This window comes from Triticum dicoccoides, chromosome 2B, assembly GCF_002162155.2.
Source record: "Triticum dicoccoides isolate Atlit2015 ecotype Zavitan chromosome 2B, WEW_v2.0, whole genome shotgun sequence".
NCBI lineage: Eukaryota > Viridiplantae > Streptophyta > Magnoliopsida > Poales > Poaceae > Triticum > Triticum dicoccoides.
Window position 1 is genome coordinate 162,025,647 of NC_041383.1, and position 17,262 is coordinate 162,042,908.

Consider the following 17,262-nt stretch of genomic DNA (forward strand, 5'->3'; position numbering starts at 1 on the left):
ACCTTGATCCCTTCTAGCTGAGACGACGAAGAACTGGATTTCAGTAGGCACGAAAGGCCCTCTGCTGCGATTAAAAAGAGATATGGGGATATAGGATCTCCCTGCCGAATACCTCTGGATGGATGAAAAGTGTCTAGTCTCTCACCATTAAAAAGCACCGAGAACGATACAGACCACACCATGTTCATAATGATTTGTACCCAGGCTGGAGCAAAGCCCAATTTGATCATTATCGCCTGCAAGTAATCCCACTCTAGTCTGTCATATGCTTTCATCATATCAAGCTTTAGGGCACAAAAGCCGTTAACCTTGGCTTTGCTGCGCTTCATAAAGTGAAGACACTCATAAGCACTATTAATGTTATCTGTGATATGTCTTCCTGGCACAAAGACGGACTATTCCTCTGAAATAATCTTTGGGAGAATCTGCTTCAATCTGTTCGCAATCACCTTGGACGCAATCTTGTATAACACATTGCATAAACTAATAGGCCGGAATTGAGTTAGCATAGTTGGATTCATTACCTTTGGGATAAGAACCAAAACAGTATCATTGATGCTTTCTGCACTCTCCTCACCCCGAATAATCCTCAACACTACCTCCGTCACCTCAGCACCACACATCTCCCAATGATGTTGATAGAAATGAGCTGGAAAACCATCGGGGCCGGGTGCTTTGGTTGGAAACATCTGAAAGAGAGCTGTCTTGACTTCTTCCTCCTTGTACGGTGCAACGAGAAGATCGTTCATCTCTGCTGTGACCTTAGTTGGTACACAATTGAGAACCGTTTTCATGTTGCTAACTCCCTCAGAGGTATAAAGAGATTTATAGAAGTCATGTACCATTGCTTTGAGTTCGTCCGGGTCATCAGTCAGAGTCCCAAGAGAATTTTGCAGAGATAGAGATAGAGATTTGCTTCGGGCCGAGAGAGGCCCTAATCTGCACAAACCCTGTATGCGGCTAAAAAAAAGGCCAAAACTGTCTTGGGCCCTTGACTGAGAGAGCACGCACAAGCGCGGCGCAGTCGTCTCGGGTGGACTCGTCGTCTCTTCTGAGTTCGAGACCGACCGAAACGCACAGGCGTCGGAGCGGCTAGGCGAAGGCGGGGCCCAACGCCGGCGAGCGTCGGCAGCGTGCTCGCCGCCATGGACGAGCAGGCGTTCCGGCGCATGCTCGACCTCTTCCCCGTCGTCCGATCCCGCGACTACTGCGTAATCCATCTCCTCCCCCCTCCTCTAATTCTCTCCTGTTTCCTGAGCATGGGAAAAAATTTGTGTGTTTGCGGCGCGGCAGTGGTGCCCTTGCCCTTGCGGGTTTTGAATTGGAGGCTAGAGAAATCGCGATTTTGCCGGGGTAGGCGATTTTGGTGCGGGTGGCTGTTGATTGGACTAATCCTAGGTCTGTGCGCTTGGAATATGGCTCTGGATTTGGGTAACCTTAGGGTTGGTTCTGGCGATCCTTTAGATCACGCGAAGCTTCTGGTATCACCACGCTGATCTTGGAAGTGTTGGTCTTGGAGCAGCCCATGGAGCTCACAAGATGTAAATCTTCCGTCAACAAGGCGAACATCAGATCCACAAGTAATTATCTGACTGATATTGTTGTAGAATAAAAGAAGGAAAAATTCATCCATATCCCGTTAAAGGACTAAAATTGAAATAAGAATATAAAGGCCTTGTTAACAATGAGAGCGTTTGTGAGTGCGATAAAAGTGTGTATGTATTTGTGTCCTAGCAAAACATAAATGGCAACTCTTTGTCTGGCCTATTGTCTGTACTTCTGAATTTCCCAGATTCCATCAGTTACTCTTACTTCTAGCCCCTCAAAGCATGTGATCCATGTGATTATGTCTCCTGTCCTGTGTCATTAAGTGAACATGCTAATATTAGCATCTGGCTAATATTAGTTAAGAATGTTAGTACAGCATCGTCAAGGTGCCGCGTCTCTTTCAAATAGTGTGTTTGTCATGAATATTTGATGTTAGTCAAGTTATAGCCCTGTGGTTAAGAGACGGTTAAACGGGCTCACGTATATAAATAGAAAGTGTATATAAATAGAGACGTGGGTCGAACGGTAACAAGGATTGCAGTAGTAACTTGACATGTAATCCTAAACATTCATGGTCAATGCTTCATTGCAGAAGGAACCGAAGGAAACATGGTAGGTGCTTGTTATCCTGTTACAAGACCTTGTGGTTACGAACTGATGCCAACTTTTCTTGCCAAAATGTAGAAGGATGAAGTGGAATCATCAAGCGAAGGCACCACACAGCAAACACGAGCTCAGGTATGGTTAATGTGATCAGCTGTGTGCTGCCTGATTATACTTGAAAATAACTCTGACGGGGCTATTTCTTGCAGGAGATAAAAGGAACCAAAAAGAAGGCTGCAGAAGGTATATGGATCAGCATTATTATGTTTCTCTGATAATTTTTTACCAGAGTTACATCTCATAACTGTTCCGGAACCACATCATCTGCCATTATCATTGTAGCGGCCTTGCACTTTGTTCATGTGAATCACATGGACAGTTATTCATGACCCCACATCTAGGGGTGGGCGTTCGGTTCCCCCGGACCGAACGGTTCGGTGCTTCGGTGTTCTGATTTTCTCGGTTCCTAGAAAACGTGGACCGATCGGTCTCTAGCAATACACAAAACCGAGCCTTCGGTGCCCCGATCGATCGGTTCGGTACTCGGTTTTGCACCGAACAAACCGAACAGCTGGCGGGTTGGGCTGGCGGGATGGGATGGCGGACTGCTATACTTGTTTGTCTCGGCTGGGCTAGATAACAACACGTGTTATGCTCAAAGAAAAAAATACATGAGGTGAGCGAGACAACATGCAACAACAAACAGTACCTAGGTTCACTAAAAAAAGATGGTTTGCGTCTTGTAGGGAGAGAATCAAAGGGACCAGCCCACGACACTATTTTCCACTCATCACATTAACGCGCCATCCCATTAATACAATTGATTTTTTGTTCGTTGGCTGGCAACACATAGCGTACATATGGGAACTAATTTATGGAAGACGCATGAGACAGTTAGTGGTGGGCCTCGGTGCTTCGGTCAATTCGGTCGCTTGACTGTGCAGACCGAAATCACCGAACTAAATTCAGTTTCTCATAATCGCTAACCGAGCATAGTACCGAACTAATCGGTTTCGGTCACTTCGGCTTCGGTTCAGGTTAAATCGGTCCGGTCGTTCGGTTTTCGGGTTATATGCCCACCCCTACCCACATCCCTATCCCTAAATAGCCTTAGATCTCTAGCATGCATCCCTGAACCTTTGGAATTTATTCGTGACCACACATCCCTAATCTCTAATTGGTCCTAGGTCTTAAGCCTGTGCCCTGTTGCTGTTGGCTTTCGTCTTTAGTCTCAGTTCTTCCTCTCACTAGTCTACTTCATAGAATTTTGTTCCTTCTAAGGCTTAATAACTCTTAAATCTCTATCAATTTCGCTTATTTTCTTCTATCTTTAAATCTTTTAGAACAAGACTTCTCACATAGGGCTGTTTGCACTTTTGACCACATTTTTGCCACATGTGGGATTCAAAGCTGGGTGGGCTGACTGCTGCCTGCAGAAACCAGCTAACTGAGGAACATCTCGGTCCTATCAACTTATACACTTAATAGTGAACTCATCTAATTTGTTATGAATTGCGTTCTCGAGCAACATAATGTTCATTCAGGTTTTCAAACTTTAAGAATTCAATTTCATTTCCAATAAAATCAAAACTAAGTTTACTTACTTCTAAAAAAACTATGTTTAATTAAGGTGGCATGCACAAACCTGTATTTTCCTAAACTGCCAGCCAAACTATGTTACGAATACGCAGTCCTTTATACCATATCAAATTAGTTGGTTTTTCCCTAGTTTCAAGCTTATGCACACTTCCACACGTGGTCATAGAGGTTAACCGAGATTTGGGGAAGCCAGGGCAAGAAATAGCAGAGAGTGCGCTTGACCAAAATTTTGGCTTGCCAAATGTTTGGTGGGGCAGCCCTGGGCTGAAACCAAACAAGGAATAACAGAGGGTGTGCTTCCCAACCAACAAGAAATAGCAGAAAATACTAAAAAATAGACTCAGTTATCACTGCTAACATGCCATAACACACCAGTATATTAATGATGAATTCTGTGGCATGTTCGACAGCTCTATTCCTGCGGAAATTGAAGACGGCTGCTGAGAAAAAGGTAACCTTTCTTTTGCTTTTATATCAGGAAGCTAGCAACTCAGCAGAAAGTTGAAATATTTTAAAAGCATTACGTGGTATCTTGTGTCGTTTATATTTATTGACAGATTGTTTGTATACATGAAGTATATACTTACGGATGTAAACAAAGATATCATAAACATGTCACTCTCTGGCTGGGAAATTGGTAGATGATAATCTGGCAAAATGCTTGTGAGCTTGGTTAGCACGCTTGGCCTTTGTTGGATATATTTTAGTTTACCTTTTCAATTAGTAATAGCCCTACTGCAGCTATCTAGAATATACTCCCTCCGTTCCTAAATATAAGCCTTTGTAGAGATTCCACTAATGGACTACATACGGAGCAAAATGAGTGTACTCTAGTGCTTACTCTCTGATTGGTTACTAATAATGTTATTATTCACTGTCTCAGGTTGGAGCAACAAAGGCAGAACTATTCTGCAAGACATTCGAAGAAGCTCACGAGAAACTTGTATTGACTTCTCTTTTCCCGGAACCTACTTTGTACTAATAACGCATCTACCATCTTTCTTCCTGGCGGTCTTATGGGATTGTTCTGTTTGGCCAGGTTTACAAAGAACTGGATCTGGATGCTGCTCAAAGGTTCCTGAATGCCTACAAGAGCTGATGATGTGCTGTTGCTAGATGCCTAGAAGATTTGGTTTTTATTCATCGGAAACTGCTGAAGATGTGATGATGTTAAGATCTCTGATATTTCCTTTGTGGTTCTCATCTTCCGCGAAACCATGTAGACAGCCCTGGTCAATCAGCTACATTATTCAGATGTACTGTGTTATCCTTAACATAGACCACATGTATTTTTCTTCCAGCTGCGATCTGTTCGCCCTGTTCTTCAGAGATAGAACTAGCATGTTTCTTCTGTTTCCAATGACAAAAAGTCTGAACCGGCAAAAAAATATACACAAATTGCCGCGACGTTGCAGATGGTACAGTTTTAACTAGGGATTATTTTTTTCAAATTTGCCGTGATGTTGAACCCGATGCCACCATATACGGATGTACAGCATCTTGGAACAAAACAATTATATCGAACTTGCCACGACGCTGCAATGGTGCTCTATTTTGGAACGGAGGGAGTAGATTGTTTCTTCCAGTTCACTGATATACAAGTGCGAATACATTATCTGGAGTATATCCAGAACTCCAGAAACACAGTATGCCATGCACATTGGCGACTGGTCGATCCTTGCTCACACTCTTTTCGTGGTACTTTAATTAGCATTATGACGAGAACAAAACTCGAACCGGGTATATATATTTTGCACACAAATAATAAAGCATCATCAGCACGATCCGGCGGCCAGCTTCGCTCGGAGGTCCTTTCTCAGAATCTTCCCCGACGGCGCCTTGGGGATGGAGCTCACGAAGAAGACCTTCTGCAGCCTCTTGTAGAACACCACCTGCTTCGCCACGTACTGCTTGATCTCGTCCTCGGTCATGTCGGCGCCGTCCGGCGACGGCACGACGAACGCCACCGGGACCTCGCCGCTGGCATCATCCTTCATCCTGGTCAAGATAGCCTGCCGTCGTTAAGAAATCATCATAACTCTTACAGCTCAATAAGGAGTAGGCAATGCTAGCTGATGCTTGGTACTCACGGGACGACGGCGGCGTCGGCAATGCCGGGGTGGGCGATGAGCATGGCCTCGAGCTCCGCGGGCGCCACCTGGAAGCCCTTGTACTTGATGAGCTCCTTGAGCCGGTCCACGATGAAGATCTCGTCGTCGGCGTCCACGAACCCGACGTCGCCGGTGTGCAGCCACCCGTCCTTGTCCACGGTCTCCGCCGTCGCCTCCGGGTTGTCGAGGTACCCTTTCATGATCTGCCTCCCCCTGATGCAAATCTCCCCGGGCTGGTTGCGCCCGAGGCACAGACCGGTCTCTGGGTCGACGATCTTGAGCTCCGCGTTCCTTACCACCGTGCCGCAGGCGCCGGACTTCACCGGCGACGGCTCCTTGGCGAACGCCATGCACATCGACAGCACCGGACCTGCCTCTGTCATCCCATAGCCCTGCTCAAACGAAATGACAAATATAGATAAGTTTAACTGGCATGGTCGTCGTTAGACTAGTCATGGTCAAAGCACGAGGAAGGAAAGGTTAGGTATATGTACCTGTCCGAGCACGGCATTGGGGAGCTTGGCGTGGATGATGTCCTGCAGCTCCTTGCCCATGGGCGCGGCGCCGGAGATGACCATGCGCACGGAGGAGAGGTCGTGGCGGTCCAGCGCGTCTCCCTTGGCCATCTCGACGACGATGGGCGGCACGAGCGGCGCGATGGTGATGCCGTGGCGCTCCACCAGCTCCATCATCTTGACCGTGTCGAAGCGCTTCATGACGACGAGGGCGGCGCCGGCGCGCAGCCCGCAGAGCAGGATGGAGTGCAGCGAGTAGACGTGGAACATGGGGAGCACGCAGAGGACGACGTCGTCCTCCCGGAGGTGGAGGTTGGGGTTGTCGCCGTCGACGAGCTGCGCGACGCTGGTGACCAGCCCGCGGTGCGACAGCATGACGCCCTTGGGGAGCCCCGTGGTGCCCGACGAGTAGGGCAGCGCCACCACGTCGTTGGCCACGTCGATGGGCGCCTCCGGCAGCGCCGAGTCGTCGGCGGCCGCGAGGTCGGCGAACGAGGCGCAGCCCTCGGCGCCGTCGCCCGTGGCGACGACGGTGACGCCCGCGAGGCCCCGCACCTTGGCGACGAACGCCGGCTCGGTCACCACGAGGGTGGCGCGGGACGCCGCGGCCTGCTTGGCGATCTCGGGCGGGGTGTGGAGCGGGTTCGCCGTGGTGGTGGCCGCGCCGAGGCGGGACGCGGCGAGGAAGGCCAGCGCGAACTCGACGCAGTTGGGAAGGAGCAGCATCACCGTGCTGCCGTGGCGGACGCCGAGGGAGTACAGCCCCGCCGCCACGCGCCGGGACAGGCGGTGCACGTCGCCGACCGTGAGCGTCTCGCCCGTGGCGCCGTCGATGAGGCAGGCGCGGTCGCGGCGCTCGGCCAGGCGCTCGAAGACGTAGTCGTGCAGCGGGAGGTGGTCCGGGATGGCGATGTCCGGCAGCGTCGAGCGGAAGACGACCTGCTGCTGCTCCGGCAACGAGCCCATTTCTCGCCGCGTCTGTCTGTCTTGGATCGTTTACGGCTGAATTGGTTGGTGGAGCTGGGGAAGCACTGGTTGCAAGATCGAGTTGTTCTGACTTCTGAGGAGTGGAAGGAGCTCGCGGAGTGGTACTTATAGTGAGCGGGGGGAAGCAGTGGTGTTTGGTGGGGGACTGCCGGAGCGGTTGTTGTCCGGGAGAGGAAGAGGGTGACTAGACCAGGTCCAGTTTCGTAGAAGAAACCTCGGTGCGAATTTTTAACTACATCTGAGAGAAAACAGCCGATCAATATAAACACATGCATTTCACACGTGCGGAGGAGCCGCATCTAGCCTCCAACGTCGGCACATGAACACGCGGGCGGTATGGTACATGCGCTTTGCTGCGCTGTTGGTGTTATTAGAATTTCGTGATGTTATACATCTTTTGTTTTAAAATATGAAGTGTATTAGTTTTTCTGAAATGTCTTAAGTTTGATTAAATTCGTAGAGAAATATACCAATACACATAATATCATATCAGCATTACTAGATTTATCATGAAATAAAAAAATTATATTTTATTTATGTAGTATTGTAGATGTAGATGTTTTCCGCTCTGAACTTGGTCAAAACTAAAGAAATTTGACTTTTTAAAAAACTAATACACGTTATATTTTGAAACTAAGAGAGTATTTGGTTTGGCGAGTGGAGAGACGATGGAGTGTTTTTTTCTTTTTATTTGTAATCCGGTGTTATGGTAGGCCTTCGGTAGTGTGATTTGATGTTATCTCCTAATCAACCCATACTTTTGTGTTTTTTTTGCATCCATGGTTACATGTACCATATTGGTGCTATAGTATTATCACATGTTGGCTCTTTTTTCTAGGTAGTAAGAGGTGTGTGGGATTTTCATAGGCCGGTTGTTGCCAATTAATTTGGAAAATAGTTGACCCAACCAAAATAGTGAACCAAATCCAAATTTGAATACCTTAATCGAATGGGAGAACTTGAAAATTAGGGATCATATAGTGAATTAAAAGGATATACAGTTAGTTTTTCTTTTCCTTGAGTGGGACATAGAAGCTACTCCCGACGTTTTTATCACTCCAGCGGATTAACTTTCTCTAAAGTCAAACTTTATAACCTTTGATAAAATTTATATAAATATATTAACATATACATTACCAAATCAATTTGTTATTGATTATATTTCCACATCATATATATTTGTTAATTGTTATTGTAAATATTCGTATTATTTTCTATAAGTATGATCAAACTTTATAAAATTTGACCTCAGTCAAAGCTAATATGCGAAGTAACCTATCTTCATGGCATGTGCAAAGAAAGCCTAAGAGGGTGTTTGTTTCCAGGGACATAAAAAAGTCCCTATAAGTTTCATCTAAAACAAACAGAAGGGATTTATAGGGACTTAAAGTGGGCATTTGGGACTTATGAAATAAGACTCTCAAGAAGAGTCTTATAGGGACTTATAGTTGTAATATGGTCTTTTAGTCCATGTTAAGTCCCAGGAACCAAACAGGTAGGGACTTTTTAGGAACTTGAGACTTATAAGTTGGGACTAAAAAAAGTCCTAGGACTTATGAACCAAACAATGCCTAAGTTGTTAATTCTTAAACTCTATGGTGACATATATAGTCAACGCATGTATCGTAAGTCATATTTTTTTTTGGAATAATTACAGCCACAGAAACGATATTAGTAACTTTTCGTCTGTCCTTTCTAGTCAATCGACATTATTTCGGCTTTGTGCACTCTCAGTAACTTAGCCCAAACGAATTCACTGTTTTTCTTGAATCAAGCATCTACATCTGTAATAAGTGCTAGGAAAATACTTGATGTCAAGGTAGGAAAGATTATCTACCATCAAAGTTAAGATATGCAAATATAGTATACTCCCTATGTTCCTGACTACTAGTTTTTTTAGAGATTCTAATAAGAGACTACATACAGAGCAAAATGAGTGAATCTACACTATAAAATATGTCTATGTATACATCCATATATAGTTTGTATTGAAATCTCTAAAAATACTTATATTTAGAAATGGAGGGAGTAGATGCCAGGGTTAAGAAAGGCATTACACTGCCACTAAGCTATCAGCTAAATTCATCGTAATTTAAGCAACCCTTTATTATTCTTTGCTGCCCGTTTCTGAATTTTGCCATGCACCTGCTGTGCCACTGCCTCATGGGCCTAACACGCAACGGACCCGTCTTATTGGAGATGGTTGGTAACAGTCTTTTTTAGGGAAGATGGTTGTTGTGAGTTTGACTGGAGCAGCAGGACCAAACATTTGGTCAGCCAAGTCAGTGCTCACCAACCGTGCGTGCGTTGAGAGGTGGAGGAACCGGTAGCTCCGCCACGGATCAGTCCAGTGACGTCAACGCTAGGACTTGGTTACATGATAGCTCCTCCGTTTGGGACGATGGTAGCTGTGGATCACAAACATTGCCAATCCTGTCCGTAAAAATCGAAAATATGTTGCTTCTCTCTTTCACAAGAGTGTTCTTTGATCCAAATTAATTGGCACACACGTGGCACAATTTTGTACTAAGGTTAGAGTGATTGTGCGTCCATTAATATGAATCGAGGGGAGTACTGGTATGAATGTGTAATAATGCATAAGAGCGTTTTGAGTCACTTCCCTCGAGTTCTTCTAATTTCCTAAAGGAAACATTTTCAGTTAACATTTCCAGCCCTCCATCAAATCTGCTGACTCCTAATTTTTTGAGAAGTTGCTCCTCAATCATTTTCCTCCGCTTTCAGGTTTGATAAGGAAGCATGCATTCTCCTCAAATTCTCTCTCTTTCAACGGCACGAAGGTCGTGCTCCTCCCCACCTTCCCTGCCACGGTTTCGATGCCCATGCGCTCCGACGAGATTTTTCTTTGTCTTCTCATTCTCTTCTTCTTCCATTCATCCCCATCACGGGTGTCGACTTTACAAGGCTGCCCGTTTGTCGGGTAAAATGATATGTGCGTGTGTGGAACCACATCTGCCAGCTACTATCGTTGATTCCGACGAATCTGTGCGGCACAGACTATGCCATCATACCACCAAGAGAACGAAAGCAGAGAAGGACACATTCAGGCGAATAATTGCACACATAATGGCTTGAGAAGAAGGAATTTCACTGACTTTCTCGACTCCTTCATCATGAAAGCGCCCAAACTGTTGCCCGAGAAGTACAAATTTCACCGATTTTCTCAACTCCTTCATTGGCTCGATCCCCCAATTGGCAATTAAGTTCAAATTTGTAGTCTCCCATTCACACCCCCCTTAGTCGATTGGTTCGATCATTTCAGTCGCAACTCTCCCACGTCAGTTCCGCATGATGGATCCATCGCCCGAGCACCTCGCAACTAGCCGGATTTGGCGCTCAACCAACACGCCATGCACATCTGTAGGAGCACACCTTCTAGCCGACACGACGAAAGCCTCGAAGACCGCCACACAACCCACCCTAAGGCCACACTGCGGGCCGCTGCACTGATCACGACAAGCTCACACCTCATGTCGATGCCTTCCTAACCCCCTGTACACAACTGTCACACGTAGGGATGCAAGCGAATGGCGTCTGCATGTCCGCGACCGTTCGTAGGCACACGCCTAATGCAACTCCGATGCAGCCGCTGCTGCAGCACACACCTCCACGCCAGCCCCACGCAACTCGCCAAGTATCCCAGCCGTCGTCTCACCGGGGAAGGAGCTACATCAGCACCAAACGGCCACCTGTAGCCACACCCACATCCACCTGATGTGCAAGGGAAGGAATCCATTTTGCCGCCGACACCGCGCATGCTTTGCCTGGCAGCGCCCAAGGGTGGCGGCTGAAGGAAATATGCCCTAGAGGCAATAATAAAGTTATTATTTATTTCCTTATATCATGATAAATGTTTATTATTCATGCTAGAATTGTATTAACCGAAAACATAATACATGTGTGAATACATAGACAAACACAATGTCACTAGTATGCCTCTACTTGACTAGCTCATGAATCAAAGATGGTTAAGTTTCCTAGCCATGGACAAAAGAGTTGTCAATTGATTAACGGGATCACATCATTAGGAGAATGATGTGATTGACTTGACCCATTCTGTTAGCTTAGCACTTGATCGTTTAGTATGTGGCTATTGCTTTCTTCATGACTTATACATGTTCCTACAACTATGAGATTATGCAACTTCCGTTTACCGGAGGAACACTTTGTGTGCTACCAAACGTCACAACGTAACTGGGTGATTATAAAGGAGCTCTACAGATGTCTCCGAAGGTACATGTTGGGTTGGCATATTTTGAGATTAGGATTTGTCACTCCGATTGTCCGAGAGGTATCTCTGGGGCCCTCTCGGTAATGCACATCACTATAAGCCTTGCAAGCAATGTAGCTAATAAGTTAGTTACGGAATGATGCATTACGTAACGAGTAAAGAGACTTGCCGGTAACGAGATTGAACTAGGTATTGAGATACCGACGATCAAATCTCGGGCAAGTAACATACCGATGACAAAGGGAACAACATATGTTGTTATGTGGTTTGACCGATAAAGATCTTCATAGAATATGTAGGAGCCAATATGAGCATCCAGGTTCCGCTATTGGTTATTGACCGGAAACAGTTCTCGGTCATGTCTACATTGTTCTCGAACCCATAGGGTTCGCACGCTTAAGGTTTCGATGACAGTTATATTATGAGTTTATGAGTTTTGATGTACCGAAGATTGTTCGGAGTTCTGGATGTGATCACAGACATGATGAGGAGTCTCGAAATGGTCGAGACATGAAGATTGGTATATTGGACGACTATATTCGGACACCAGAATGAGTGTCAGAGGTTATCGGATATATACCGGAGAACCGGGGGGTTACCGGAACCCCCCGGGGGGTTAATGGGCCACTTGGGACCAAAGTGGAGAAGAGGAGGGGCGGCCAGGGCAGTCCGCGCGCCCCCCTCCCATCTAGCTCGAATTGGACAAGGACGGGGCGACGCCCCCCCTTTCCTTCCTCCCCTCTCTCCCTTCCTTCCCCCTCTCCTACTTGGACAAGGAAAGGAGGGAGTCCTACTCCCAGTGGGAGTAGGGCTCCCCTTGGCACGCCCCCTCCTGGCCGGCCGCCCCCTCCTGGCCGGCCGCCCCCTCCCCCTTACTCCTTTATATACAGGGGAAGGGGGCACCTCTAGACACAACAATTGATCATTGATCTCTTAGCCGTGTGCGGTGCCCCCCTCCACCATAGTCCTCCTCGATAATATTGTAGCGGTACTTAGGCGAAGCCCTGCGACAGTAGAACATCAAGATCGTCACCACGTTGTCGTGCTGACGGAACTCTCCCTCGACACTCGGCTGGACCGGAGTTCGAGGGACGTCATCGAGCTGAACGTGTGCTAGAACTCGGAGGTGCCGTAGTTTCGGTGCTTGATCGGTCGGGCCGTGAAGACGTACGACTACATCAACCGCGTTGTTCTAACACTGTCGCTTTCGGTCTACGAGGGTACGTAGACAACACTCTCCCCTCTCGTTGCTATGCATCACCATGATCTTGCGTGTGCGTAGGATTTTTTTTTGAAATTACTACGTTCCCCAAACAGTGGCATCCGAGCCAGGTTTTATGCGTAGATGTTATATGCACAAGTAGAACACAAGTGAGTTGTGGGCGATACAAGTCATACTGCTTACCAGCATGTCATACTTTGGTTCGGCGGTATTGTTGGATGAAGCGGCCCGGACCGACATTACACGTACGCTTACGCGAGACTGGTTCTACCGACGTGCTTTGCACACAGGTGGCTGGCGGGTGTCAGTTTCTCCAACTTTAGTTGAACCGAGTGTGGCTACGCCCGGTCCTTGAGAAGGTTAAAACATCACTAACTTGACGAACTATCGTTGTGGTTTTGATGCATAGGTAAGAACGGCTCTTGCTCAGCCCGTAGCAGCCACGTAAAATTTGCAACAACAAAGTAGAGGACGTCTAACTTGTTTTTGTAGGGCATGTTGTGATGTGATATGGTCAAGACGTGATGCTATATTTTATTGTATGAGATGATCATGTTTTGTAACCGAGTTATCGGCAACTGGCAGGAGCCATATGGTTGTCGCTTTATTGTATGAAATGCAAGCGCCCTATAATTGTTTTACATTATCACTAAGCGGTAGCGATAGTCGTAGAAGCAATAGATGGCGAAACGACAACGATGCTACGATGGAGATCAAGGTGTCGCGCCGGTGACGATGGTGATCACGACGGTGCTTCGGAGATGGAGATCACAAGCGCAAGATGATGATGGCCATACCATATCACTTATATTGATTGCATGTGATGTTTATCCTTTATGCATCTTATCTTGCTTTGATTGACGGTAGCATTTTAAGATGATCTCTCGCTAATTATCAAGAAGTGTTCTCCCTGAGTATGCACCGTTGCGAAAGTTCTTCGTGCTGAGACACCACGTGATGATCGGGTGTGATAGGCTCTACGTTCAAATACAACGGGTGCAAAACAGTTGCACATGCGGAATACTCAGGTTAAACTTGACGAGCCTAGCATATACAGATATGGCCTCGGAACACGGAGACCGAAAGGTCGAATGTGAATCATATAGTAGATATGATCAACATAGTGATGTTCACCATTGAAAACTACTCCATCTCATGTGATGATCGGACATGGTTTAGTTGATTTGGATCACGTGATCACTTAGATGACTAGAGAGATGTCTTTCTAAGCGGGAGTTCTTTAGTAATATGATTAATTGAACTTTAATTTATCATGAACTTAGTCGTGGTAGTATTTTGCAAATTATGTTGTAGATCAATAGCTCGCGTTGTTGCTTCCCTATGTTTTTTGCTTCCCTATGTTTTTATATGTGTTCCTAGAGAAAACTAAGTTGAAAGATGTTAGTAGCAATGACGCAGACTTGTTCCGTGATCTGAGGTTTATCCTCATTGCTGCATAGAAGAATTATGTCCTTGATGCACCGCTAGGTGACGGACCTATTGCAGGAGCAGATGCAGACGTTATGAACGTTTGGCTAGCTCAATATGATGACTACTTGATAGTTTTGTGCACCATGCTTTATGGCTTAGAACCAGGACGACAAAAACATTTTTGAAACATCACGGAACATATGAGATGTTCCATGAGATGAAATTGGTATTTCAGACTCATGCCCGTGTCAAGAGGTATGAGACCTCTGACAAATACTTCGCCTAAAAGATGGAGGAGAATCGCTCAACTAGTGAGCAAGTGCTTAGATTGTCTGAGTACTACAATCACTTGAATCTAGTGAGAGTTAATCTTCCAGATAGATAGTGATTGACAGAGTTCTGTAGTCACCATCACTAAGTTATTAGAACTTTGTGATGAACTATAGTATGCAAGGGATGACGAAAAAGATTCCCGAGCTCTTCGTGATGCTGAAATCGACGAAGGTAGAAATCAAGAAAGAGCATCAAGTGTTGATGATTGACAAGAACACTAGTTTCAAGAAAAGGGCAAAGGGAAAGAAAGGGAACTTCAAGTAGAATGACAAGCAAGTTGTCACTCCCGTGAAGAAGCCCAAAGCTGGACCAAAGCCTGAAACTGAGTGCTTCTACTGCAAAGGAAATGTTCACTGAAAGCGGAAATGCCCTGAATATTTGGTGGATAAGAAGGATGGCAAAGTGAACAAGGGTATATTCGATATACAGGTTATTGATGTGTGCCTTACTAGTGTTTATAGTAGCCCCTGAGTATTTGATACTTGTTCGGTTGCTAAGGTTAGTAACTCGAAACTGGAGTTACATAATAAACAGAGACTAGTTGAGGGGAAGTGACGATGAGTGTTGGAAGTAGTTCCAAGATTGATATGATCATCATCACACACTCCATATACTTTCGGAATTAGTGTTAAACCTAAATAAATGTTCTTTAGCTTTTGCGTTGAGCATGAATATGATTTGATCATGTTTATTGCAATACGGTTATTCATTTAAAGTCAGAGAATAATTGTTGTTCTGTTTACATGAATAAAACCTTCAATGGTCATACACCCAATGAAAATAGTTTATTGGATATCGATCATAGTGATACACATATTCATAATATTGATACCAAAAGATGCAAAGATAATAATGATAGTTCAACTTATTTGTGGCACTGCCGTTTGGGTCATATCGGTGTAAAGCGCATGAAGAAGCTCCATAAAGATGGATTTTTGGAATCACTTGGTTATGAATCATTTGATGCTTGCAAACCATGCCTTTTGGGCAAGATGACTAAAACTCCGTTCTCCAGAACAATGGAACGAGCTACTGACTTGTTGGAAATAATACATACTGATGTATGCAGACCAATGAGTATTAAGGCTCGTGGCAGGTATCGTTATTTTCTGACCTTCACAGATGATTTGAGCAGATATGGGTATATCTACTTGATGAAACATAAGTCTGAAATAGTTGAAAGGTTCAAAGAATTTTAGAGTGAAGTGGAAAATCATCGTAACAAGAAAATAAAGTTTCTGCGATCTGATCATGGAGATGAATATTTGAGTTACGAGTTTGGTCTTCAATTAAAACAATGTGGAATAGTTTCACAGCTCACGCCACCTGGAACACCACAACGTTATGGTGTGTCCGAACGTCGTAACCGCACTTTATTGGATATGGTGAGATCTATGATGTCTCTTACTAATTTACGACTATCGTTTTGGGGTTATGCATTAGAGACATTTGCATTCACTTTAAAAGGGCACCCTCAAAATCCGTTGAGACGACGCCTTATGAACTGTGGTTTGGCAAGAAACCAAAGTTGTCGTTTCTTAAAAGTTTGGGGCTGCGATGCTTATGTGAAAAAATTTCAACCTGATAAGCTCGAACCCAAATCGGAGAAATGCGTCTTCATAGGATACCCAAAGGAGATTGTTGGGTACACCTTCTAATCACAGATCCAAAGGCAAAGTATTCGTTGCTAAGAATGGATCCTTTCTAGAGAAGGAGTTTCTCTCGAAAGAAGTGAGTGGGAGAAAAGTAGAACTTGATGAGGTAATAGTACCTTCTCCTGAATTGGAAAATAGTTCATCACTGAAATCAGTTCTAGTGATTCCTACACCAATTAGTGAGGAAGCTAATGATGATGATCATGAAACTTCAGATCAAGTTACTACAGAACCTCGTAGGTCTTCCAGAGTATGGTCCGCACCAGAGTGGTACGATAATCCTGTTCTGGAAGTCATGTTACTAGACCATGATAAACCTACGAACTATGAGGAAGCGATGATGAGCCCAGATTCCGTGAAATGGCTTGAGGCCATGAAATCTGAGATAGGATCCATGTATGATACATATTTTCTAGTAATACTAATACCATGACAGACCGTGCAGTCATACAACTACAGTGTTGTGTGTGTGTGTGTGTTTGAGTTCATCGCATTGATGCAAGTTTATTGATTGTTGTATATAGCTAATCTAATACAACTTCCATTAAGTTTCATAGTCATGCACGATCATTGTGCTAGAAATAAGATTAGGCTTCAATGATCGTTTCATCCGTCTGGTGATGAAGTGTGTAACCTCCATAAGGTTCGTGATAAAAGTTAATGGTGATCTTCTATCATACTTTACTCCATCAGAGGTCTCCAACATGGGGATCCGATGTCACCATGTTTGTTCCTCTTGTGTGCCTAGGGCCTCACTTCTTTGCTAAATAATTACCGTGGTGCACACATTGATAGAGGCATCCAGGTTAGTATTCATGCACCTTGGGTTAATCATCTCCTTTTTGCTAACTATAGTCTGATCTTACTCAGTGCTAAAATCGCAAGTGCAAAGAGACTCAATGATATTGATCTATGCTGATTGTTCTGGTCAAGAAGTGAACTGAGAGAAGAGCTCAGTTATTTTAGTGGCAATACCACGCAACCCCTTCATGAGTCCTTGAAGCAAACT

The 17,262-nt window shown here is 45.2% G+C and overlaps 2 protein-coding genes across 3 annotated transcripts; one reads left to right on the forward strand and one right to left on the reverse strand.

Annotated features, from left to right (window-relative positions):
* The first annotated feature begins 984 nt into the window (after nucleotides 1-984).
* Nucleotides 985-5,086, forward strand: LOC119362774. The gene is made up of 6 exons (XM_037628035.1): nucleotides 985-1,211; nucleotides 2,233-2,286; nucleotides 2,361-2,394; nucleotides 4,161-4,201; nucleotides 4,634-4,693; nucleotides 4,790-5,086. The coding sequence occupies exons 1-6, from the start codon at nucleotides 1,146-1,148 to the stop codon at nucleotides 4,847-4,849; spliced, it is 315 nt and encodes a 104-aa protein (XP_037483932.1). The 5' UTR covers nucleotides 985-1,145; the 3' UTR covers nucleotides 4,850-5,086.
* Nucleotides 5,087-5,278: 192 nt separating this feature from the next.
* LOC119362773 (probable 4-coumarate--CoA ligase 5) lies at nucleotides 5,279-7,423 on the reverse strand. Of its 2 annotated transcripts, none has more exons than XM_037628033.1 (3): nucleotides 6,356-7,423; nucleotides 5,841-6,253; nucleotides 5,279-5,748 (listed from the first exon to the last, which is right to left on the reverse strand). In XM_037628033.1, exons 1-3 carry the CDS (start codon nucleotides 7,340-7,342, stop codon nucleotides 5,526-5,528), a joined length of 1,623 nt encoding a protein of 540 aa, XP_037483930.1. In that variant the 5' UTR covers nucleotides 7,343-7,423; the 3' UTR covers nucleotides 5,279-5,525. The 2 variants fall into 2 exon arrangements, with proteins under 2 accessions (XP_037483930.1, XP_037483931.1); XM_037628034.1 differs by having other exon boundaries at nucleotides 5,639-5,762.
* Between the last annotated feature and the right edge of the window lie 9,839 nt (nucleotides 7,424-17,262).

Excerpts from the sequence above, each read along its gene's own strand:
- LOC119362774 (XM_037628035.1), top strand. The coding sequence starts at position 1,146 with ATGGACGAGCAGGCGTTCCGGCGCATGCTCGACCTCTTCCCCGTCGTC. Across the intron at positions 1,212-2,232 it reads TCCGATCCCGCGACTACTGC|AAGGATGAAGTGGAATCATC; the intron begins GTAATCCATCTC and ends GCCAAAATGTAG. Across the intron at positions 2,287-2,360 it reads CACAGCAAACACGAGCTCAG|GAGATAAAAGGAACCAAAAA; the intron begins GTATGGTTAATG and ends TATTTCTTGCAG.
- LOC119362773 (XM_037628033.1), bottom strand. The coding sequence starts at position 7,342 with ATGGGCTCGTTGCCGGAGCAGCAGCAGGTCGTCTTCCGCTCGACGCTG. Across the intron at positions 6,254-6,355 it reads CCAATGCCGTGCTCGGACAG|GGCTATGGGATGACAGAGGC; the intron begins GTACATATACCT and ends TCGTTTGAGCAG. Across the intron at positions 5,749-5,840 it reads GCCGACGCCGCCGTCGTCCC|GATGAAGGATGATGCCAGCG; the intron begins GTGAGTACCAAG and ends TATCTTGACCAG.